The sequence below is a fragment of the Agelaius tricolor genome, unplaced genomic scaffold, assembly GCF_023055355.1.
Source record: "Agelaius tricolor isolate 1412-34295 unplaced genomic scaffold, bAgeTri1.0.p SCAF_14, whole genome shotgun sequence".
NCBI lineage: Eukaryota > Metazoa > Chordata > Aves > Passeriformes > Icteridae > Agelaius > Agelaius tricolor.
In genome coordinates this window covers 15,862,879-15,887,913 of record NW_027269274.1, presented here as the reverse complement: position 1 = coordinate 15,887,913, position 25,035 = coordinate 15,862,879, and the positions used below count along the sequence as shown (strand labels likewise).

Below are 25,035 nucleotides of genomic sequence, written 5' to 3'. Positions count from 1 at the left end.
GAATCTCTGTGGTGCTGCCCAGGCAGTGATTTGGGATTGTAATTTCACCCAAGATGTGATTTGGGGTTGTTATTTCACCCAAGATGTCACCCCATTGTCAGTGCTCCTTCCTCCTGCCAGCCAGTTCAGTGTGTGAAAGCAGCCCGGGCTCGCCTCTCTCCCATGCTCTGGCTGCCAGCACCACTGGCATGGAGCAGAGCATGTCCATCCCCTCCAGGGAAATATTTCTGCAGGGAGTGAGGAGCAGGCGAGGCAGGAGCCTGTGCTGCAGGGTGGGTACATCTTCCCTTGCTCTGTGTCCCACTAACTCTCCAGGGAGCCCTCTGGGGACTGCAGCAGCCTGGAAAGCCTCATGGCCTGTTAGCCCAGTACAGACTGGCCCCTGGGGCTGGGAGCTGGCAGTGTGCATCCCTGGGAGCCTTGCCCAGCTCATGGCTGCTGGGGAGCAGGCTGTGCTGAGTGTGGCATCAGCAGACATGACCCCGTGCCCCTGTTAGCAGTGAGTGTCCCACACCCAGGGGTCTGGGTGGTCCTGGGCTCTGTGGGCTGGCTCAGGGTCGCCTCTGGCTGGGTTTTGGTGCTGATCAGATTGTGCAGCCCTGGCAGGCAGCTCCCCAGGCAGCTGCCCACAAACCAGGGTGCCTGGGGCTGCTCGTTTTGCTCTTGGCTTTATTTTCTTAATGATGTGGAGATGATCCTGTAGAAAGCCTGGAGCTCTCACCCTGTTTATCCCCTTTGATTCCACAAAGGGCCAGATTGCAGCTTCTTCCAGGCACTGCAGTGCTGCCCAGGGGCTGCCCAGTCTCCAGCCCTGCCCTGCTGCACCCTCTGTGCTGGTGAGGAGTCTCATGGCTGAGCATCCAGGGAGGGTGCCCTGGTGCTGAGCATCGCCCCATCCTGCTTCTGGCAAATCCTGCTTCCTCTGGTTACCCCAGTGTGGCCATGGGGTACAAAGGGGTTAAATCTGGCTGGGCAGCCCATTGCACCTCTGGACCCCAGCACTGGGACATTTTGAAGGGGTTTTGAGGGATTTTTGAAGAGTCTGCCCTGCTCTGCACAGAGCAGCTGCCAAGCTGCAGTGGCTCAGCCCTGAGGAGTTCAAATGGCAGCAGTTCCTCTGGAGATAGGGGCTTGCCCCAGGAAAGGCAGGAGCAAGCAGGACAAACTGGCTCCCTGTCCCTGGAGCACCCTCCCAGGTTACTGCCCCCGTGCCTCCTCCTGCCCCCTTGCCCGTGCAGCAGAGGGGTGCCAGGGTGCTGCAGGAACCCCCAGGCGGGGATGCTGGGTGTTGGGGTGGCACCCATGCTCCTGGGCTGGAGTGGGCAATGCCTGGTTGCTCTTGCTTCCCCTGGGCTCATTCCTCCTCTCCCACTTGTTTTGCAGAGACTTGCCAACGCGGCGGAGAAATTCCAGAAGGCTCACCACTGGCAGGACAACATCCGGGTAAGGCTCCATGGCACCCCAGCCTCCCCAGCCCTGCCCCTGTGCCAAGGCAGTCGCTGTGCCATCCCTCCCTGCCCACGCTCGTGTCCCCTCCGTGAGTCACCGCTGGCTGTGCCGTGCCCCAGCCCCAGCGCCTGCCACGCTAATGAGAGCAAATGAAGCGATTTGGAGCTCGTTTGCAGCCTCGCCTCAGCCCGCACACACCGCCAGGAGAAGGCAGGAGGTGAAGGTTGAAGTGACAGCTCAGCGGTGAGGGGTGGGGGCTGAGGATGCTCCCGCTCTCCCCAGCTCTGGCACCGCTGGGGTTGGTGCTGGGGGGGCTGGCACTGGGTGACAGCAGCGGTGGCTCAGCTGTGGCACATGCCAGCAGTTGCGGTGGGGGCTGCTCCTGGGGAAGGAGCAATCTGGGCTGGGAGAGGGAAGACGCGGGTTTAATGATTGCATTTGACTTTGTAATTCTGGCGGTGATAGCACTCAGCAGGAACCTGAAGGATTCTGTCTGGAAATGCTCTCAAATTATAACCATAATACAAAAGGAAGGAAAGATTGTTTTTCTCCCAGTGCAAATGGAGTCTGAAATAAAAAATACTCCTGAGCCACCCAGCCCCTTCCTCTTGGCTAGGATGGCATCCTGCCCAGCCCTGAGGAACCTCCTGCATCCTCTGAGGGGACAGCCTGGGGATAGCCCCATTGCCAGGCCATGATGCTGTATTTTGGGGGGTATTTCACAGTCTGAGCTGCTGCTGCTCACACAGATCTTCCTGCCATAGCTCATGGTCACCACGGTTTGCTGGAGAGAGGAAGAGATGGGAGGAACAAAAGAGAAGGCAAGGGGTTGACCTGCTTGGCTTTCATTTGCCATGTGGGCAGCGTGGGGTGGAAGAGGGTGGGTGATTCTGTGTCCCATGGGCACCCAAGGAGCAGGATGAGCTCACAGGGGTCTCCCTGTCTGCATGAAAGCACTGGTGAATTGCTGTGGGCTCTTCCCAAGAGGCCAGTGGAGAGGAGGTGAAGAGGATAATGAGATTGGGTGCAGGCACCTGCTGATACCAGTGCTGGTGCCCCACCAGGACCTTGGCTCGGGGCTCCCAAGGAAAGCTCAGAGTAGTGCAGGGCATCTTCATCCCTAGTGTTGACCCAGTCTCACGTGTCCTCCAGGGTCAGGAAACATCCCTGAGCACACCTGAAGCCTGACTGTGGGTCCCCCAGGGACATTGTAGTTGCCCTGTGCACCCATGCTGGGCTGGCACCCAGGGCTGGATGCCTTGTGACCGGGGCATGTGCAGGGTGGGCACAAGGTCACTGCATTTTGTAGCAGTGCTTGGGGCTTTTGTTCATCCTCTGGAACACAGGGATGGGCTCCTGCTGCAGGGGCTCTCTGCAGCCCCAGAGAGCTCCTTCTCCAACCAGACCTGGCTGCCTTCCACTGCCAGGGGAATAACGGCAGGACACAAAACACGCTGGGAAAGGCTGTAGCACTGGGAAGCTCTTGGCTCATATTGCCATTCACAGCACAAACCTTTCAGAAATCCACTTTCATAGAAAAAAAAATATTTTTAATAGCACTGTTTGCAACCACTTAATCAAGGTAATTAGGAGCGAGTCACCCAGAAACAATGTGCAGTGATGCGTCACCGCAGAGCTCAGCGCTGCTTTATCAGGACAGCCCAGGCCTGGCTGGGACACTTGATGGACTGGTCCAGCTCTGTGCACAGCCCCCAGGGTGCTGGGCATCAGCCCTGCCTGCCTCAGTCCTGCCTGCAACAGCCCCAGCTCCTGAGCAGAGCAGAGCAGAGGGATGAAGGGGCTTTGTGCATCTCATTGGGGCTGTGCCTCCTTTTCCTGCCCTTTATCCTCGAGATGGCCGGGCAGGATCAGAGCCGAGTGCCAGCACCGCTCACCCTGGCTCTGCAGCTGCCCCCACAGCAGGCAGGGAAGGGGCAGCAGCACAGCATCCCAGCTCCTCCTCTCCTCCCTTCTCACCAGCAGCTCGTTCCTGCTGGCTGCAGCTCTCCCCTGCTCTCCCAGCGTGTCGCGTCCTCGCCCCGCGCTGGAGTCGGTGACAGATTGCGGCGAGCGTGGTTATTTCTGTGTTTCCATCCAAAGGCGCCGGCAGATGCTGAGTGTTTGCACTGCATTAGTGCTAATGGCAGCCCCATTAAACCTCACTGCAGATGGGTTGCTATGGAAGTCCAGAGGAAAATGAAGCAGCAGCAAGAGCCTGAGCGGCTGGGAGCTGCTGCCAGCCATCACTCACGAGCCGTCTCTACGGGGAAAGTTCCTTTCTCCTTGCTGTTTTCTGATTTCCTTGCTTTTTTCCAGCTACATGCCAGCCAAGCTGGCCTTTCTGGAGCTGAGTTCAGCCTCCCACCTCAGGAGGCTTTGCAAAGTGCCTCCCAGTAAACAATCCCTACATCCCCTAAACAACCCCTACATCCTGTCCTGCTTCATCCCTGCTCCCTGTGCTCGTCCACCCTCATGTCTACCAGCTGTGCCAAGCTTGGGCTGTGTCCCCAAATCATTTCTGGATATGGGGCACTTTCCTTGGTCAAAAGTACCCTTGGCCCCAAGGTCACCCATATTCTGAGCACTCTCATGAGTTCCCTCCAGCTTGTTTTACTCCAGGGCCAGGTGGCAGCTCAGAGTGGCATGGTGGGCAGGGATGTGGGCAGAGATCGTGCCCTTCCCTGCCTGCACTGTGAGGGTCTCTCAGGGATGCACATTCACCCACTGGAGAAGGCTGGTAGAGCTCTGGAAAGGTGAGAGCTGGGTCCTGTTGCCAGAGTGGGCTCCCACCAAGGGACATGGTACCCACCTGGCACTGTATGGTAGGAAAACAGAAAATTCCCCATTTGCAGTTTTCCCAGTGAGAATCTTCTGGCCTACAGACTTCCATTCAGAGATCCATTGGGATAGTCTGGCTCCCCTCTGTGCAGAGCCATGAGGGTTTGTCCTTCAAGGCACATCAGGGCTGGCCCCCTGCTCTGGATGTCCCCAGTTCTGGCTGTGGCAGTGGTTCTGAGCCTGCCCTGTGCTGACCACCCAGCAGCAAACAGAGGTGTCAGGACTCCAGCCCACCCTGCAATGCAGTTTTCAGGTTTCCATCCTCTGCTTGCTGCCCTGCTTGGGCAAGGGACCTGCAGAAATAGAAGTAGTATAAAAATGCTGAAAGGTCATGCTGAGTTTTTTGCTGCCATCCTTTGTATCCATCCTCGCTGACAAGCTGCCATGTGGCCTGTCAGACATCCCACCAGCTCCATGTTCTCCCAGCTCTTTTCCATTTGGGTGCTCTGCTTTCCTCACGAGTTTTCCTTGGGTTCTTTTCCAGACCTTCAGCCCCATCCCAGCAGCATCAGCAGGGTCTCAGGTGTCCCACAATCACCCAGTGTGTGGGAGTGGGGGCCATGCTGACCTGGGGGATGCTGTCAGAGGTGCAGATCTGCACTGCCAGCCACAGAATGCATCCCAGGCCAACATTACCACCATCATCATCACCATCATCATCATCATCGCCGTGTGCAGGTCTGCTGGGGCTGCCAGAGCTATTTGTGCCTTTAGGGGACACTCCAGTACTGCAGAGATCCATCCCTTCGTTTATGTGTGCTTGGCAGGATTACATAAATTGCCTTTAAAAGTTGACTTCTTTATAAGCCATTTTCTGCTTCATAAAATGTTTATTAGTGTTGTTTTTCTCCCAGTCTCCTTCCTCACTGCATTTTCCATCACTATACTGGGAAGCTCCCCTCTTCCTCTGCCTGCTGCCCCTCTGCCTCCCACCTCTCCCCACCTTGTGACATTGGAAAGGGCCCTTTGAAGGGTCAGAGCCCAGCAGGCCCTTTTTCCTTGGAAAAGAAAAATAGCCATACATTGAGCTGTGGATGTAGGAGCTGCTGGGGACAGGGTTTAACCACTGGGTGGTTCTGGGGAGTGGTGACATTTGTGGAGGTGGCAGGGGGATCACAAGTGCTGGACAGCCCCATGCTGCTGCCTCCATCTGTAAACCCTGCCTGCAAGCACATGAGGAATAACAAAGCCCAGATAATTTCAAGCTCCATTAGAAATGAAACTCCAGGGAAAAGGGGATTGCTGTTTGCCAAATGGGGATGGACAGGAGCAATAACAGGGACAGTGCTCCTGACTGCCCAGGAAAGGTGCAGGATAAGCAGAGGTACATGGCAGCATGGCTGGGTACCCAGCCACGGCCACACAGCCCTGGGAGCTGCATCCCTCTGTAGGAAAAGCAAGGCAACCCCAACGAAGGGAAGAATGACAAGGAGGACTCCACTGATACCAGAAGGCTAATTAATTACTTTATTATACTATATTATTCTATATTGCGCTGCATCTAAACTGAATCTGCACAAGCACTCAACTCCACTGAACAAAACCTTGCAACTGTCTGCTGACCTACAGTCTGCACACACACCTGGCCCTGACAGGCCAAGGAAACAAAACACCATCACTCTGGGTAAACAATCTCCACATTGCATTCTACTTTGGCACAACACAGGAGCAGAGAATGAGATAAGAATTGTTTTTTCTTTCTCTGAGGTTCCTCCCTGCGATTCCCAGAAAATATCCTTGGGAAGTTGTGTCTTGCTTTTCTCTGTGAAGAAAAATGCAGCCACATCCCTCGAGGTGCAGGATCCTGCCCCATCCTGCTGCTCCACCCAGCACTGCTGGGTGTGTGTCTGTGGGGGAGCAGCAGCTGCGCCATGCCATGCCATGCCATGCCATGCCATGCCATGCCATGCCATGCCATGCCATGCCATGCCATGCCATGCCATGCCATGCCACGTGTGGGCTCCAGCAGCTGCTCCCGTGGGCTGGGTACAGCCATGCAGGCAGGGCTTTGTGTTCAAAGCAGCACCAGAAGGGTGAACGCCAGCTCCTTATCCTCCTTTCATTTTTCTCCTCCTTTAATTACAGATCCTACTTATCGGCTGAGAACAGAAAGATTGTCACTGTAACCTTGCACTTGCCCTTGTAGAAGGTTTACCTAAAAAGTTAGAAAATAAAATCAAATACTCTAATTTGCAGTCGTCTTGCCATTTCAAACCCAGTTTTCATTACAGCACAGAAAGTGCATTGAAGCTGTGTTTATAACCCCCTTTTAGATAACAAATCACATTTTCTTTTGGCTGGCGAGTGTGTAGAATTGATATTTTTTTTTTCAGTTTAATGGGTTTGTGTGTTCAGGAATGATCTCCATCAGCTGAGAGTCTTTATTGTGTTTGATATAATGTCAGCTTTCATTACGCTCGGAGAATTACTGTGCTATAGCACCAACCTTGCTCCTGTAGCGCCAGTCTGGCCCAAAAGCAGAGCAAGAAAATCATTCACAAAACCCCTGTGTCGATGCTGTTCCCTCTTGAAAACCAAGGATGGGGCTTGAGAGGGCTTGACCAACCCCCCCACTCTGCAAGGCCACTGTGCCATCCATGGCTTCTCCATGACTATGATGGTTTGGTGTAGGGGTTGCTGGCTTTCCTCTCAGTGCTGCTTTCCTATCCCATCCCATCCCATCCCATCCCATCCCTGGAAGGGCAGGGGCTCTCCAGCAGCCCCTCTGTGTGTGCTGGCCCCCTGGGGCACCCGGGTGCAGTGGAGGGGAGCAGCAGCCACACCTCGCTCGAGGCAGCCTCAGAGGAGCAGGACAGACAGGAGATGCCATGTAAAGAGGAATAGCTGGAGAGGTGTGATCAGATAAAACATCTTCTTGGGGAGATGAAAAAACTGTTGACAGGTCACTTAAATATTTCCCCGGCTCTGTCAGAGAGGCAGGGAGAGGAAATTGCTTTTAAAAAACAGATGCCAAGGCAGATTATGATGACTGTTTCCACCTGTCCTGGGTAATGTGTATGGCCCCTGATGGTGGATGGGATGCAGGGAATTCACAGTGCTGCAGGAGAAGGATGGGCCCCACCAGACCCCTTCTTGGTCTGTCCAGCAGCCTGTGGTGGCTGGGGCTAACCACGAATATTGTCCTCTTCTGGGGACTAGGAAAGGATTCATTGTGGTGCATATGGACAAGAATAGCTCTAGCCAGTGGAAATAAAGGTTCAGCCCCTACCAGTCACAGCCAGGTGTGGCTGTGCTTGCAGGTAGGAATTTCTCCCAGGAATTCATCCAGCCCCTCCGGAGCGTGTTCCTGGCTGTGGCCCTCACACCAGCCCATGGCAGGTGTAGCAGGAACACTTTCTTTGCTCTGTTGTTGCCCAGCCAGGAGACTGCTGTGCCCATGGCAGGGCTCAGACACCTCAGGCTGAGCACTCCCCTGCTGAGACCTGCAGCCCCAACCAACTGACCAGCGCACACCAGTGCCCAGGGACAGCCACGGGGTGGCCCAAGAGGGCTTGGCAGGGTGATGCCGTGGTGGGAACGTGTGTGTCCCTGCTTATGCTCTGCTCCTGCTGCCCTAGCACAGGTGTGAGGCTGCAGGAGCTCTGTGACACGCTGCAGGATGTCTCTGTATGAAAGGTGCAACTATAAGCAAAAGCTGTTGCTATTTCTGTGTGCTTAACAGTTCAGGGACATGAAGAAGTACCTGAATACTCACTGTCCTCTCAAAGTGCTGATGGCAGAGGAAAGGTGGGCTCGTGAGCAGAGCCCCCAGTGCTGTATGGGCACACCAGCTCCTGCTTGCTCTCCCCACCCACTGAATTGCCCACGGGTCTGACCAGGCACAGCTCTGGTCACCTGGCTTTCCCCACACGGGTAAGCTGTGCCCTGGGGTGCTGGTTCTGCCACCAGCTCCATCCAGTGACTGGAAAACAGGCAGGTGCCAGCTTGGGATCCATCTTTTCTTCCTCACCACCCTCCCGAGTTCCCCCTAGCTGCCTGAAGGCAAACTGCTGCAGGATTTGGCTCTTCCAGAGCCAATTAAGTCTTGAAAGAGATTTGCTGACCACAGGGGTCACCTGTGCTGCTCAAAGGAATGAAGCCCACAGGCAGAGGCTCAGAGGGACTGAAATCAATGTGCTGCAGCAGGATCTGCCTGCACAACTGCCCCGGGGAGCTGCAGCATCCCCAGGGCATGTGATTAGCAAGGGTGACCCTTACAGGACTACAGTGAGCAATCCTGTGGAGTACTACAGATCCTACAGGTCCTCAGGAGAGGGATTAGCCAGATTAGGTGATTTTACAGGAAAGCTCTACAGGGGAGAGCGAGCCATAGCCCTCCTGCAGTGTCCCTGCCAGCTGTGTGCTCCAGCTGGATGGCTGGAGCAGGGAGCTGAGGTTTTTTAGGGTGGTGGCAGCTCTGTGTGTGACACAGTTTGATTGCCACCTCGTTGGGTCGCTGACTTGGAGGCTTGGGCCAGCACCTCTCCATCCAGACATCTCCAGGCTGCAGCGAAATAACAGAGCATTGACATTCTCAGCATTATTTTTAGTTGCTGTAATTGTTTTAGGGAAAAAAAATATCTATTTGGATGCTTGTAGAGGGCTGTGTCAGGGGTTGTGGGCGGGAGTGCCCCTCACCACCCACCTGAGGCACCTGTGTGCCCCTCCTTGTCCTGGGCATTGTCTCATGCCTGTTCTGCTGGGGTGTGTCAGGGGGTGCCAGAGCAGGGTCCTCCCTTGTGCCACTGGCAAGGCTCCAGCTTGCAGCTCTCCAGAAGAGCACAGCCTGGATTTTTAATCAGCTTTTTGCTTGGTGTTTTGGTGTGAAAACAGTGAAGGTGTGGAGCACAGGGCACCTGGGGAGAGCTCAAGGGGCTGAGGAAGGAGCCAGGGTCCCTGGGGAGACTCTGGCCTGCAGCATCCCCAGGGCCACCTCCAGGAGGTGCCACCTGGGTCAAGCCTTGGCCAGGGGCTGCCCAGGGACACTGAACCACAAGGGTTTGGTGCAGGTGTGGTGGTTCCTTGGTGGCCTTGCTGGAGAAGCCTGGGCCATGGCTGCAGGGACAGTTTCAGATCAGTCTGGGACTGCACTGAGCTCCCAGAGTGTTGCACTGGGGGTTTAGTGTTGCACTGAGAGTTGCACTTTAGGAGCTGAAATAACCCACCAGTGACACAGCCAGGCAGTGCCATTGTGCAGGGGGCACTTGGCAATTTAGCTGCAAGCAAATGGGCAGTGGTTAACACATCATGGAGCAGCAGCTCCTCCTTGTCAGCCTCCCCTGCAGTGGGAACCAGTGTGTGCTTCCTGCAGGCTGGGTTGCAAGAGACAGGGACAATATTTTGCCTTGAAATCCCTTGACGTCTTCACCCCCTTGTTTTCTTTATTGGTATTTATTCTGAAAGGCTCTAGAAATACCAGTGCTATTTACACAGACCTGGTGCTGAGTTTAACATGGACCAGAGGAGGAGAGGATTATGTGAAGAAGGCAAATGTGGTTTTAAAAAAATATTAGGGAGCAGAAATTGTAGGATCCCTTGTTGCCTCTTGAAACACTCATGGCATCTTTTCAGAGCATCTCTGAGGGCTCTCTCCCTCCTTCCTGGAATAGACACAGATGCCCTGCCAGCTCCCCCAGTCTCCCTTGAACCCCATGAAAGAAACCCAGCATCAGCAGGGCTGTGGCAAGGATTTTGGAGCCTGGCACCAGGGCACATCTCAGGGCCAGGGCCATGCTGGTGCTGGCTGTCCCACAGGTGCTGTCTCACACGTGGAAACCTCAGCCACAGCCTGAGTGTGGCTGAGATCTCACCAGCTGCTCCTGGGGTTGTCAGGGCTTGAAAGAGGGCATGGCAAGGGCTCTGTGATCCCTGGGGGAATCAGTGGGAGGGACATCCTTAAGGATCTCTGCTCCCTGTGCCGTGCCCTGCGCCGTGGGAGCGCTGGGGCAGGGAAAGCAGGACCAGGGAGCGGCTGTCCTGCCCGAGCATCATCACCTCGTGCCCTCTGCACTGCGGGAGCAGCGGGAACCGAGCTTTTCCGAGGAGCCAACGGCAAATAAAATGAATAACAAAGCACCTTCTGGATGGCCGTTGTTAGTCACACTCACTCCTGATTAAAGATCATTAAACATGAAATTAGCTGGTTTGTGTTCGGGTCTCGGGGGTTCCTTTCATTAGGAAGTGCAGATGGCCGCGGACCGGGCACGGCGGGGCCGGGCCGGGTGTGGGGCCGGCAGCGGCGCGGCAGGGCCAGCTGAAGGGAAATTAATTCTTTTTTTTTCCTTTCTTGTTGTTGTAAACCCCACAGCATTTCACAACAAATCACAGATAATTAATAAGTGTGTTCCCTTAATGACTGGGCTTTTTAATAGCAGAAATTGGAAGATGCTGCGTCAATTTATTTTTTTTTTATTTCCCCTCCCGGTGCTGCCTTATCTCAATCTCTAAGAGTCGCAGAGCCCGCGGAAGCCACGGGCATCTTCTTCTGCTCAGGGAGATGCTGGAACTGCCCTTTGCAATCCCCATCCTGGAGAGACACCTGCACAGCCTGCCAGGGTCCCCTGCTGCTGATGTCCCCGAGATCAGCTGCAGGGCTTTCCCACCTCTTGGGAAGCCGGGAGAAGCCATCGTGAGCCACCCTGGGGAGCAATTTTGTGGCTGAGAGGGTGATTCCGGTGAGGGGTAGTGACTGCCAGCCCTCAGTGGGGCCAGGCTGGTGGGACGGGTGATGCTGCCCGGAGAGCTGCTTGTCCCCACTGGGGCCTTTCTCCAGGCTGGCATGGATGTCACAGTGCCACCGTGCCTGGCACAGGGCTGTGTCCAGGGCTGTCCAGAGCAGGGGCAGGCAGCACAGGGATGCAGTCAGTGCCATTGAGGCTTTGGCCGTGTTTCTGCTCGGGGCCAGCCCGCTTTCCTCGTTCCATAATACAGCAATGATCGCCCCAGGGTGCTGGCCGTGCCGGGAAGGCGGCTTGGCTGCTGATGGGGATTGACTGGCAGACGGTGCTGCCCGTGTGCCGGCGTCACACTCGGTCCCGGCACGCTGGGAAGAGGCTCTGAGTGCCCTTTAATTACCCTTTCTACTGGTACATGGAATGCTGTTGTGACAGCATCGCTGCTCTCCCAATTGCCTCTTCAGGAATTTTATCAGCTGTCTCGCGTCTTGACACTCTGGGAAGAGGAATCCAAGCAGACCTTTCTGCTTAAATAGGTTCTAAATACCCCAAATTAACGACGTGCATTTCTCTGTGGAAGCAAGGACACTTTTCTCCCTGTTTCTGCAGTGCAGGGAGGGGGCCTGGGTGGCTGCTGGCCTGGGTGCTGCTGGGGGCCTGGGTGCTGCTGGGGGCCTGGGTGGCTGCTGGCCTGGGTGCTGCCATTGCCTGCCACGCTGCCTAAACCTGGCTCTTCTGTAGCTCCTGATGCTTGCAACAGAGCCAAAGCAGCCTGGCTGTGGGCACGTGGCACAGGCTGGCAGCTGGTGACAGTGCAGGGCTGTGGTCACACCGGTGTCACTGTCACAGGGCTGGTGGCCCTGCAGTGCTCTGGCTCAGCAGCAGTCATGAGTGAGGGAAGCATGGCAGGCCATGGGCAGTCCTTGGAGGGTGGATGTGGAGGATGTGAGGTCCTGAACATGTCCCAAGGACAGCAGGGCTGGGGAGGGTTCAGTCCCCAGCAAGGTGGTGGCTGCCAGGAGCATGAGAGAGGTGCTGAAGAGAGAGGGGAGGGACTCCTTTCCCATCCCTGACCTTGACTGGCACTAACAGCTCTCCCCTTTCTCTGCAGGAGGAAGACATCGAGTACTACGACTCCAAGGCCGACACTGAATATGTAAGTGCTGTCTCTGTGGCATCTCTGGCACAGCCCCACCCTGGCCCAGGGCTGAGCCCCTCACCAGTCTGTCCCAGCACGGTACCAGGGTCATGGCACAGCATTTGTCACAGCTGTAACCAGATTCTGTGCCCGGTGTGCAGCCGTGTCCCCAGCTGAGCCATGGTGACATCTGGCCACCGGCACCGGGCCTGGCAGCAGGCAGGTGGGCAGCTTGCTCTGCTGCCTGCAAAAGTTTCTAAAATTAAAGCTGGCATCTGAAATTCAAATGAAGAGCAAACCTTTAATTAGAGACTGAATCTAATTCCCTGCCCTACTCGGAGCATAGCCATCCTGTGATTTCTGGCAATCAGGGCTTTAACTACGGGCCTGTCAGCCCCCATCCCCCGGGGCTCCCAAGGGAGAGCGCCGGCATTTGCCAGCTCCTCCCCGTGGTGACAGCGAGGTGACTTCACTCAGGGGCTGTGCCACGGGTGCAGGGAGCTCCACCAGCACTGCTGGCTGCCCTGGGCACCCCTCTTTGCCCTGGACACCCTGCTCTGCCCTGGGCACCCCTCTCTGCCCTGGACACCCCCCTCTGCCCTGGGCACTCCTCTCTGCCCTGGGCACCCCTCTCTGCCCTGGACACCCTGCTCTGCCTTGGAACACCCCACTTTGCTGCCAGGTCACCCAGCTCCCACACTGTGCTGCAGGATCCTTATGAAATAGGGGCTGGTCAGGTCAGTGTTGCTCTTGGTGTGAGGTTGCTGGGCAGAGTCCTTGGAGCTGACCAGGAGCCCCAAGCACAGCAGGGTGCAGCCTTGGGGACAGCCCCAGCCAATGCTGGTGCGCCAGGACTGCTCCTTGTCCCCAGGCAGACCTGGCAGCAGATGTGCCATGGAGAGACAGTAACACAGCAGGAGAGAACGTGGTGTTGGCAGCAAACCACATGACCTTATCCAAAAATAACACTCAGGTGACCCCAGGAGCATTCAGAAGGCCCTGTGCAGAAGGGAGGGGAGCATCTGGGCTTGATGGGGTCCCACAGCTTGGGTGACATGCCCTGCACTGACCTCTGTCTCTCCTCTTGACCCACCTGGGAGTCTGTGCCAGAGCAGAGCCAGGGACAGGGGCTGGAGTGGAGGAGGATGGATGGATGGATGGATGGATGGATGGATGGATGGATGGATGGATGCCTTCCAAGCAGAGTTGCTGGGCTAACTGCCTGTGCCACTGTCCCCAGGCAGTGACAGCAGAGGGCTCTTGGCAGGGAAAGCAGCCACAGAGAGTCTGGAGGTGGGATGGGGAGGTTGGGCAGATGCTGGGACTGAAGTGGAGGGCACTTGCTGTCCTGGGCAGGTCTCCTTGCCCACAGTCCCACTCATTTACAGCTGAGGATGTCTCCTGTCCCACCCCCAGCCTGGGGGGAGCTACCAGAGGAGGGAGGAGAGGATCCTGCCATGGCTGCTCCAGAGAGGATGGAGCTAATGGGCTTAAAATACATTAAAGGGGATTTTGGATAGAAGTGAAGGAAAAACTGGCTGGCAGTTGAGGCAGGAGGAGACAGCCTGGGGAGCAGAGCAACTCCCAGCACAGGGGATGAGTGGCAGGACTAATGCATCCATCAGGCTGGGCTGGGCTTTTGCTATCAGTGCTGCAGGGCAGGGGACAGAAGCTGGATGTCCCCTTGCCTGCTGTTCCCTGAGTGTCACACCCCACCATCCTGGTCACATTAGGCAGGACTGGGAAACAGGACAGGGAAAAGGCATCTCGACCTTGGAGCTGTGCCCACGGAGCCCTCCCAGCACAGGGGGCACTGGGGAGAGGCTGTGCACAGTGGCATGGCACAGTGCCCCTGGGGACTGCAGGGCTCAGCTCCCTGATCCCTCCCTTCCCAAAGGAGCTGACATATCAAGGAGCAACAGCCCTGCAAATCCCTCACCAGCCACATCAGCTTTAGTCCTGCTCTGGGGAGATACCAAGCAAAACTGCAGAACTGGGGGTGTCCTATTGTTGATGTGTGTGGGTTTGGCAGGGAGGGCACTTCCCTACCTCTGCTGTTGCTTCCTTACCAGTGAAATCCCAGCAAATTTAATTCCAACAAAAATAATGGGGGAAAAAAAAGAAGATGCTGAGGTAAAAAAGGAGACAGATGAGACCAGAAAGTCTGAATGGAACGTAATAGTTCTCTTTCCATCCTTTCTTTATTTAGCTTCAGTTTTTCTATTTAAATGGAGCAGGATGTAGCTGAGCCCGAGTTGGTGCTGATGGACAATGGCTGCTGCCCATAACTGGGGCTTATTCACAAGCCTTACACCAGCTTTAGCTGCAGTGAGGAGGAAATGAGCTTCTTATTCATCTTGCCTGCACCTCAGCTCCACTATCCTCCTGAACAGACTTTGGATTTCCAAGTGGTTTTTAACAAATGGGAACATCAGAAAATTTTCCCAGGGGTCCCCGAGGCTGTCAGAATGTTTGCAGAAGTGAAGTTTTCACCTTTCCCAGCTAGCAAGGACCATGGGGTTTACGTGGGGAGAAGTGTTGAAATCAGCAGACAGACTCGGTTGGGAGTCACAGGCAGAACAACACAGAAATAAATTCATTTTCCATCTTTTGTGTTGTGTTCGTGGCAGGGGATGATGCTTGTCAAAGCTGAGCCTGGGACACACTGTACTCAGGTGGAAAGCAGCCCAGCTGTGTGAAGGTATCCTGGCCCCAAGGGCAGCCCCCCAGCCCCCAGCCACCCCCCTGAGGCCCTGGGGAGGGCTGGGAGCCAGGGGCTGATGGTGGGGGCTCCGTGCCAGGTGGGGCTGCCCACTCACTGCTCACCCCTCTCACCGCTCACCCTGCTCAGTAGATGCAGCAAAAAGGGGAAGGAGGGGAGGGAAAAAAGCCCCTAAATGTCAGCAGCAGCAGATGAAGGGTGTTGGAAAATTTAATCTTCCAACTTTCTCAACTAATGTGACATTTGGATTTCCTCACGATAAGCTATCAGCCCCAGAAGTTTCTTTTCTTTTGCCTTTTTTCTTTTTTTTTCTCCTATTTTTTTTTAACTTCTCTCCTCTGGCTGGTAATTTAAAAATAAATGGTCTAGAAAGATCTCTAAACAGTACCTTTGGCAAAGATTAAAAAAAGCGAAGGGGGATAGGGGAGCAGGCTGGCGGGAGAGGCTGATTGTTATTTATAACCTGGGCTGCTGTAAAAGCAGGAATGTGGCTGGAGAACACATCATGTCCTTCCTCAGCATTAAATTACTGCATTTCAGGAAAAACTGATATATTTAAGGAGAAAGACCCTTCTGCACAGGCCTGGAGTTTCTCAGCCATGTGTTGGGGGCTGGCATTTATATCCACGATTAGCAGAATCACAGGGTGTTGACATGAATATTTCCCTGGCCTTTCCAGACTGAGCATGGATGGGTGTCCCTGGGAGGGTGAGAAGGCTGTGCTGGGATCTCGGTGTGTGCTCCATCAGGCACGGGTGGGGCCGGCAGAGATGCTGCATGGGCCGGACCAGCCCTGCGTGTGTCACGGGGCTGCCATTGAAGCAGCCATCATTAGCTGTGATGGCTGTTCCCATGGAGATGAACAGTGAACGGGGGTGCTGCATCTGCGGGAGCTGCCGGGGACGAGAGCGGCATCGCTGCCGTGCCGGGTCCCATCCCGGCTCCAGAGAGCGGCACCGCTGCCGTGCCGGGTCACATCCCGGCTCCAGAGAGCGGCACCGCTGCCATTCCGGGTCACATCCCGGCTCCAGAGAGCGGCATCGCTGCCGTGCCGGGTCACATCCCGGCTCCTCCATCACAGCTCCACACCCTGGGGACCACGGCAGTCCTGGTGCCAGGGGCAGGCTGCTCCCCTCAGCCAGCACCAGCCTGCATGGAACAGGGGGCAGGTGATTGCCCAGAGCGTGGCAGCCTCCAGTAAAGCTGTTGGTGCTCACTGCGTGTTGGGGCATCTCTGGGTTTGGTCCTGTCTGTCATTTTGGGAGACTGAAGAGAAAATGTGACTGACAACCCAGCTGTGAAAGCAGTGGAGGTGGCAAAAGCTCTCAGGGCGTGATGACTTCTTGCTGAAGCAGTAAATATGTATCATATTGATGTATTGCCGTGGAGTCGATTTCTAATGGTGTGTAGCAAATAATATATTCAAACTGTAGCATCTATTTGTGTTACGTTGTACATACTGTAACAGATAAATAGATGTTTCCAAGTTCTTTTGAAATGTAATGATGAGGAATGCTGCAAGATCTGGCTGGGGGCCTGCCGAGATGCTCACAGTTAAACCAATATAAATTTGGGAGAACTTGAATCATCTGCTTTGCTCTAATTTAAATTTAATGCAGGATTTCTTCCCTCGGCCTTCTCAAGGTGTGTCTTTGTATCCCACACACTCCCCTCCCTGCCTGGGCTGGTGAGCTTCACCTGCCTTCATGTGGCTGGAAATTAACCCCTTTCAGGGGCCAAATTCAGCCTGGATTAAACAGAAATAACTCAGTTGAGGTTGGGAGATTTATGGATAAAGGGCAAACATAGCTTGGATAACATCAGCCCTTCCTGAAGGTCTGTTTGCCATATAGGTGTCAGTGATGCATGAAGTGCCCCACGTATAGATAGCTGTATATTTGTCCCTAAGATCTATACATGTGCCTCTTCACAGCTCCATGAATGAGAGCAGCCAGACAGCACCAAACCTGGCAGCATACAAATTAGCCCCTCAGAAGTGGGTGAGATCAGGGAATAATGATAAACAGAGGAGCAGTAATTATATACAGTAGTTCCAGCTCCCATGAAGTGGGGAATAGCCATGCCAGCGTGAGGGAAAGAGGGAGGGTTGGATTTTCCAGCTGCTGGTGGTGACAGGGGCAGTGGATGGGCTGTGGCAGGGTGCCCTGCTGATCTGAGATGGGGAGGGATGGGGAGCTGTCACCAGGAATTTGCTGGGCTGTGGAAAAAAAGGGTTTAGTGTCAAAGCAGAGTTTTTGGTGCTGCAGATGCCCTCAGGCCACAGCTTTATCCCAAAGCCTGTTTTCAGCAGGCACCTCTGCATCCTGTCTGGTGCTCAGAGAGGTTTGCAGGGGTGAATATTGTGTGTGCTTCCCCCAGAGGGCTGAGCCCCATGGACAGCAGGCTAGGGCCAGATCCACTCTCCAGGCAGCCCATGGCCTGGCACTCCCCAGAGTGCTGGCTCTGCTGCAGTGTCACCACTTTGCAGGGGCTCCAGCAGTCTGGTTTTTGCCTTTTCTCCAGATTTACGTGAAATTGAGAGCATAATCTGGATTTTGATCTCAGAGACGTGGCTCCAGGGAGTTGGGAACAGTCCCTGCCTGCCTCCTGCTTGGCTAGTGCAGCTGTAATGGAGTTCAGCATCTTTCTGGGCAGCTGGAGCCCCCACACCAGGGCTGGCTGGGCAGTGTGTGACACTCGCAGCCCATCAGCTGGAATTAAACCCAAGCCTTGCATATCAATCCTGTTACTCTCCTGAGCTGTGGAGAATGCTTTGGCCACCCCTCTCAATGTCATGGGAATGTCACCACCTTAGTGGCTGGCTGGAGGTGTTGCAGGGGAGGTGACATTTCTCCATGTCATCTGTGAAGGAGAAATGGGGAGGGGGCCAGGATAAGCGCTAAACGAGCTTTGTGGTTTACTTCCCAAACCCATAGTTTTCCTTTAAATATGTGGCTTTTCCTGTGAGAAACTCAGGTCTTTGTTCCCTGGGTTTTGTCAAGGGGAGCCTGGCCAGTAGGAGAGATGCTTGCAAAGGGCCACAGACAGCAGCAGGATGGGACCATCCCCTCCCCCTTGTGTTCCCTGGTGCCGTGGGTCTTTGCTGTGGACAGCATGGGGCATCCCTTCGGGTGTCTGTTCCAGTTTGGGCTTGGCACTGTTGCCTGTCCCAGCCTGTGGATGGCACAGGCAGTTCTGTGTCCCTGCTCCTCTTCAGCAGGGCTGTAGCTCCAGGAGCACAAAGAGCAGGTGCTGCAGCATCCTCCTCTCCCTCCTTTCTACCCTGAGCATCTCCCAGCTGGCTGCAAACAACCTTCCCCAGCTGCTGGGCTCGTGGCAGGGATGGGCAGCTCAGAGCCAGCACCTTCTCCTGGGTTTCTTTGCTCCTACTGGGGTGGCAGAGGCAATTTCTCCAGCTCTGTAGTGAGTCCACCCCCATTCTCACTCTTCCCCACATGGCCCCATGCTCCAGCTGCCATCCTGTCCCCTGTCTGCAGCCACCCAGCTGTTCTGCCTGCACCAGCTCAGCCCTGCCTGCCTTTCCAGAGGGATTTCACCCTCAGTGCCATGCTGGCAGCAGGGCTGGGGAATGGAGAGGAGGGCTGGGAAGATGAGGGAGTGTGTTCCAGCACCAGCAGTGGGGAATTCGCCGTCTCTCCACCATAATTAAATATTGTTTGCATTGCTTATTGACAGAGCGCTAAGCTGCACTCCGTTTTAATTTGCTCTTTGATAGTTGCCTTTTCCTGCTAATTGATTTTCAAGGCCTTTTTTTGATTTTTTTTCCCTATGTCTGATTTAATACCTGCTGTGCTACCAAAGCTGGAGAGACAAGGGGTAACCAGTGCTCGCCTTTGTGCCCACTTGCTCCTGGCAGGCCAAATCCACACGAGATCCAGCAGGGCTGGTCTCCCCCATGAAATATTTGGTGATGGGCTTCAGGTGGAGGTGTTCCCACATCCATGCAGGGTTGGAACCCTGGGTGACCCCATGCACTCTGCTCCTTCCCCAGGATGACCCCGATGGAGAAGAGATCGAGAGGGAGAAGTCCAACTCCTTGAAGCTGGAGTTCACTGATGATGACAACTTCAAGACCAAGGTTAACTATTCCTACGCTGCCGTGCAGATCCCCACGGACATCTACAAAGGCTGTGAGTGCCCCTCCTCACCCTCTCCAATTCCTGCTGCCTGCCTGGGCATCCACCTCTCCTGCCTGGAGCACTGCAGCCCCAGGGATCATCAGCTCTGGGTGCCCAACTGGGTCTTGGTGACTGGCCCCCAGACAGGCAGGTAGTGAAACAAGGCAGAGTCACCATATCAGGATGGAGGTGACAATGTGTCCCTCCCCAGGGACTCGCAAGAGCTCAACACAGGCAAAAGAGGCAGATTGGTGATTAGGAGTTATTGGGGAAGGGATGGGGAGCGAAGGAGGGGTGGTGATTATGGCCCAGGGTGAAGCTCAGCTGTGCCCATATGGCTCTGATCCTCCTGCAGAAGAGCCCAGCAAAACTCCAGAAGGCTCAAAGCAGGCACAAGAGATGCTCAGAGGGATGGAGCAGCTCTGTGCAGCACCAACCTGCTTGTAGGAGGGAGTGAGACATGGCTGGGCAGTGGCAGAGCGTGAAGCAGGGATGCTGCCTGTCTTCAGCCTACTTGGGGCTGAGGTCATGAAAAAGGAGAAAAAGCAGCTGCAGTCGCGCAGGAAGGCAGCCAAGGGTGACTGCAGGACAGCGTGATCCCACCCCGCAGCTGATTAAGCCTCTGCTGCAGGGGGGTCAGCCCTGCGGCCGTGCCCCTGTGGCTGCCGCAGGGCACAAGGCTGCTCCAGAAACAGGGATGGGCTGGAGGGCCAGCCCGGGAGTGGGGAGGGATGGATGGACGGACGGGCGGATGGCACAGGATGTGCCACACCAGCTTCAGCCCCCACCGAGCGCTGTGACCGTCCCTGAGCTGTCAGATCCCTCCGGTACCTCGCCCTGCTGCGGTGGCACATGGTGACAGTCGGTCTCCATTTCCCTCTAGTGGCTGCTCGGCTCCCGGCTGGAGGGCATCCTCCAGCACCCGCCGGCCGCATCCTGCGCCCAGCCCCGGACCCTGCTGCCCCACAGCACCCGGGGCACCACTGTACCCACCCCTGTGTTTCAGTGGCACTTGCTGAGGGTGGTGATGGTGGCAATGGGGGCCGCGCCCACGCTGCTGCCCCGAGCGGAGCGTTCCCGGTGCGCGGAGCGCTCCCGGTGCTCGGCTCGTTACGGGCACGGCTGCGCTCGGAGCTGCAGCGATTCCACCGCGGAGGCAGCGCTGGATTAGGAGTTTGCAATTAGCTTTATTAGCCAGGCAGCGCAGGGCAGGCAGCTAATGAAGCACATGGTGCGAGCCGGGTGGACTGCGCGGGGTGGAAGAACTCCTTCCTCCTCAGCCAGCCTGGAGCCCCGGCACGGGCACATAAATCACCCCAGCCGCCCTGGGACACAGCAAGCTGGAGATGAACGCGCTCCAGGTACTCCCAGGTGCTCAGAGAGGGGTGCGGCAGTGGGGGGTGACAGTGCAGGGACTGTCACCAGGCAGAGAGTGTGGGCACAGGGATCCGGCCAGGTCCGGCCACACCAGGGTTCTCCAGAGATCCAGGGTGCAGGGAAGGGTCTGCAAGTACTGCTCCACTGGGAGCGGTTTGGGGTGGGAGCAGGGCCCCCCTGTCCTGCCAGGGACAGCAGCGGGTCCCCGCAGGGCTGTGGGCGGGCGCGGGTCCCGCTGGCACCGGCGGAGAGGCGCTATCGCTGCCTGGCACGCTGATTAAAGCCTGCGGCGACGCCCGCCGCCGTCACCCCTCGCTACACACACAAATTACATCCTATATGTGTTTTATTTACTGTGCCGTTTTTAATTAAATATGCAATCGCTCGCGGGCAGGGCGGGGCTGGGCTTACTCTGATGGGGACAGGGACGAGATGGGGACAGGGATGGGGATGGCACCAGTGGGGCTGGCAGCTCTGCCCTCGACTGAGAGGGACAGGAGCCATCCCAAGCAGGGACACAGCTCCATCACTCTGCACATGGTGAGAGAGCAGGAGCTGTATTTGTTCACAGGGATGATCTGGGGGCTACATTCATGCCTAGGGAAGGTGTAGGGGCTGCATTCGTGCTCAGAGATAATAGAAGGGCTGTGTTTGGGCACAGGGACAGTATGAGTAGCATTCAGCACAAGCAGCTGGTGTGGCTGATGGCCCCGAGGGTCTGGCTGTGTAGGTGCTGCCAGGGCTATCATGGATGTGTCAGGGCCCAGCCCGGTGCCCAGCTGAGGCTGGCTGCACTGCCCAGGGCTGCTCCAGGCAGGCAGCAGCCTGGCAGCCAGCTCATAGCCACTTCTCCTGGGAAAAACCACATCCTGTGTCAGAGCCAAACAAGAAATCATCCCAAGTGCCCAGATAACAGCACTGTGTGTGGGCACAGCGCTGAGGAATGGCTGGGGAGATACGGGCAGAGTAAATCATGGTTTGAAGGCATGGCTGCCTGAGGGAAAGAATTCTTCAGCAGTCATGCTGGGATAGAGGGATCCAGGATTCATCCTGGGAAACCTACCCACATCCTACCAGTGCCTTGGGACCACAGTGAAGGCTGGAATGGGTGATGACAGTGTTCCAGAAGGGACAAGTGTGGGAGGAAGGCTTAGGAGAGCTAAATTTACTGCTCAAATGCACACTGGCTCCCCTGCAGCACCACATTGGGTTGTTTTGCCCAATGCCAAAGAGCTGGGGTGCTCCTGAGAGTTCTTGCACCCTAAAAAATGCATTGAGGGTCTCCCAGGAGGGATCAGTGCTGGTCTCAGGGTGGTGCTGGCTCCTGCAGTGGCACCCACCACTGGCTCCTCCACGCTGCAGTCCTGGGGCAACCCAGCACCAGAGATGATAATGGGATTCCTCCCCCACAGCATTTAGGGTCCCTCTGCAAGCACAGGGAGGTGCCATCCCATCTCCCTGCCAGCCAGCCAGGCCCATTCCTCCACACCACATGGCCCCCCCTGCACTCTGCCAGCCCCCCTTGATTAATCACAGGCTGGGGCTGCCAGCAGCTTATCTCGTGCTTTAATAGCTGAATAATTTAAAACTGCTGTTTGCCGGCATCTTAATTGCTTTTGTGTCAGGTGCAGGGCCAGTGGGAATGCAGAGTGGGCCTGAGAGGCTCCACATGGCCCCTGGGGACACCAGCCTTGGGCTTCCCAGCTGGTGACTGTCCCCAGGGAGTGAGGCTCACACAGTTTTGCTGGGAAGGGAGTGGAGACGGCAGGCCAGCTGTCCCCAGTGATGGCTGTGTCTGCCCCAGAGCAGATGGGCACAGTGAGCACTCTGAGGAGCTCTGGAGAGTGGCTCATTTCTCTGGGGACAAGGGACAGCAGGGTGGTGCTGGAGCCATGTGGAAGTGGGGGGGTTGAGGGGATGTAGGAGAGCTGGAAAGCTCCCATGGGCTTCTTCCATGGGAAGGGGCAGAGGGAACACACCTGCCATCCTCCTCCCTGCCACCACCTGGGGACACCGCAGTCCCCGTCACCCCCAGCTCCACTGCTCCCTCCCTCCACCCCGCCCTGTCTGTGTGTCCTGCAGCCACCGTCATCCTGAACGAGCTGAACTGGACGCAGGCCCTGGAGGACGTTTTCATCGAGAACCGCAAGGAGGATCCCTCCCTGCTCTGGCAGGTCTTCGGCAGCGCCACCGGCGTCACCCGCTACTACCCCGGTGTGTGCCAGGGAGGGGCTGTGGGACACGGGGACTGTGCTGGGGGGGGTGTGGCACACAGGGGCTGTGACTAAAGGCAGCCCAGGCCCTTCCCACTGCTCCATGGGGATGAGCACCCCCTGGGCCAGGTCTGACACCTGTAACTGTGCTGTGCCAGAGCCCGTTGGTGTGAGATCCCCATCCAAGCCTGCTGCTTCCTCAACCCTGGGCATCTCTCTGCCCTGTCCCCCCCAGGACAGCCCTGCCTCGCTCACTGCCTGCCTTGTCCCCACAGCCACCCCATGGAGAGCCCCCAACAAGATCGACCTCTATGACGTGCGCCGGCGGCCCTGGTAAGGGGGTGCTGGGTGGGCAGGAGGGTCCTGAGCAAGCAGCTCCCTCTCCTTTTCATGGCATTTGGGCACTGGCAAAGGGACACCATAACACAGGCAGGGCATCTGAGCTGTGGCACTTGGCTCCTTCTCCCCTTCCCTGTTCCTGGGAAAGCGGAGTAGGATGGAGAGATCAATGCCTGGGCGCAGATGAAAGTGTGGAGAGATCCCTGTGCCCCCTCAGCACAGCCATGGCTGCTGGCACTCAGTCCTGGCCAGCATCCCCATCCAAATGAGATGACAACTGGCTTGGAAACCATGGGCTGGGAGGATGGGGAGAGGAATGGGCAGGCAGCACAGGCTGTGGCTCAGGGATAGCTCAGCAGCCTTGTAGCCCACACCAAGGGAGCTGGGATAGGCCCCCCTTAGCCCAGCTGGAGGTGCTGGTGTGGCAGTGCTGGTTATCAGCTGGAGCTGGGGGAGCCACAGCCCCATCCTGCCCACACCTGCTGCCTAAAACTACGGGCATGGAGAGGAGAGTGGGCACAGGCCTCTGGCACATGTCCAGGGAGCCCTGTATCCCAATGGATCATCCCCCTGCCCACATCAGGAGCTGCCCCCTCTCCTCGTCAGAAAATTAATGGCCCTGCTGCTATGGTTAATTGCCTTTGATTGCTCCACATTAATTATTAACTGTTCCCTGCTGGGGTGTCTGTGCAGGTTATTGCAACGCAGGGACTGGAAGGCTGTTTTGGGGTGGGGGCTGCTGAGCCCAGCTAAGCTCAGTTCTCTGCCCCCTAGCCAGGCTGGCCACCTGGTTGTCCACCCTGCCACGGAGGAGCAGCAGCAGCACCCTTCATGCTGGGGGACAGCACACCTGGGGGAACCCCCTTTGGGGCCCTCTCCTGCTCTCAGTGGGGCCCCATGCAGGACACAGCCTTCACTGCTCCAGGGCCACGACCCTGGCCGCAGCCAGGGGCGCCACTCGCCCGCCTTCCCCTCCCCTGATGAATGGCCCCATTAGCCACAGCCTTCTCCTGCCGAGCCCGGGGTATTCATCTGAGCCGGGCAGCCGGAGATGGATGCGCTGCCACAGCCCATTACGGGCAGCATCTTAGTCGGGCTCTGTGCCGCACCAGCAGCCCGGCCCCGGGAGCAGGGCAGGCTCCAGGAGCCCCTCTCCCGCCGGCAGGGAGGAGCCCCTGGGCAGCTGCCTGTCCTGCACCCTGCTGGGGGATGCTGCACCCATGTCAGGAGGGCCCCATGTGCCAGCATCCTGCATCCCACCCAGGTAATCCCTTGTAATTAGGGAACATCAGGCCCAGGGATTGACAATCAGAGCCTGCCCCTTCCCCAGTGCTCCCCAGTAGTGGTGAGTAATTGATACTAATGACACACTAATTAATTCACACGAGGCCCGATCCTGATCAAGCCAATAATGAGGTCCCCTTGGCCTCCAGCCAGAGCAGGATCAGGGCTCCTGCAGTGCCAGGGTGAGGTGTGGCTGTGCATGGCCATGTCTGGGGTGGGATGGGTGCTGAGCACTGTGCCAGCCCCTCCCACACAGCATGGCACAGCAGGGCTGGGAGTAGGACCAGTTGTTTCAAGGGGTGAGGAAGGGTTCCCTAATTGTTTTCAGTGGGGAAGATTTACGTCGTGTTATTATTTTTCCTCCTTGTAGCTAAAAATAACCTAATCAGCCTGGCCTTTGAAGCTACCAGGGGGGTAAATAGCATCTTAATATGGATGTGTGTGTCAGCATAATCAGCACGCAGGAAAGGGCCCGTGATGATGGAAGAGTTTAGCATTTAGAGCTCATTAGGCTGACACAGTGTGGAGCAGCAGTCGCTGGCCGTCTGCTGTGCTGTGCCACAGGAGCCACGTCCTCGCTGCCACCTGCCCACAGCCTCCTTGTCCCTGCTCCTTGCCATGGGGTCACAGAGCCCTGGGCTCCCAGCACAGCTCCCCAGTGCCCTCACCTGCCTCTGCTGACCCACTCTGCACCCCACAGGTACATCCAAGGTGCCTCCTCCCCCAAGGACATGGTCATCATTGTGGACGTGTGAGTACACGCTGGGGGCCATGGCTGGGCTGAGGCCAGGCTGGTGACACAGCTGGCCAAGGTGCCACTGTCCCAGCAGTGGCTGCAGGGAAGCTGTGGGGTGGCACAGCC

The 25,035-nt window shown here is 56.5% G+C and overlaps 1 protein-coding gene across 2 annotated transcripts in view; it reads left to right on the top strand.

The window, feature by feature from the left end:
• Positions 1-25,035, top strand: part of CACNA2D2 (calcium voltage-gated channel auxiliary subunit alpha2delta 2) — a 210,582-nt gene that overhangs the window by 165,671 nt on the left and 19,876 nt on the right. For both annotated transcript variants that reach the window (XM_071439914.1, XM_071439913.1), the window contains exons 4-9: positions 1,384-1,443; positions 12,073-12,117; positions 18,834-18,972; positions 22,420-22,551; positions 22,826-22,883; positions 24,874-24,924. In XM_071439914.1, coding sequence (XP_071296015.1) covers positions 1,384-1,443; positions 12,073-12,117; positions 18,834-18,972; positions 22,420-22,551; positions 22,826-22,883; positions 24,874-24,924 — 485 coding nt within the window. The remainder of the gene's footprint in view (positions 1-1,383; positions 1,444-12,072; positions 12,118-18,833; positions 18,973-22,419; positions 22,552-22,825; positions 22,884-24,873; positions 24,925-25,035) is intronic.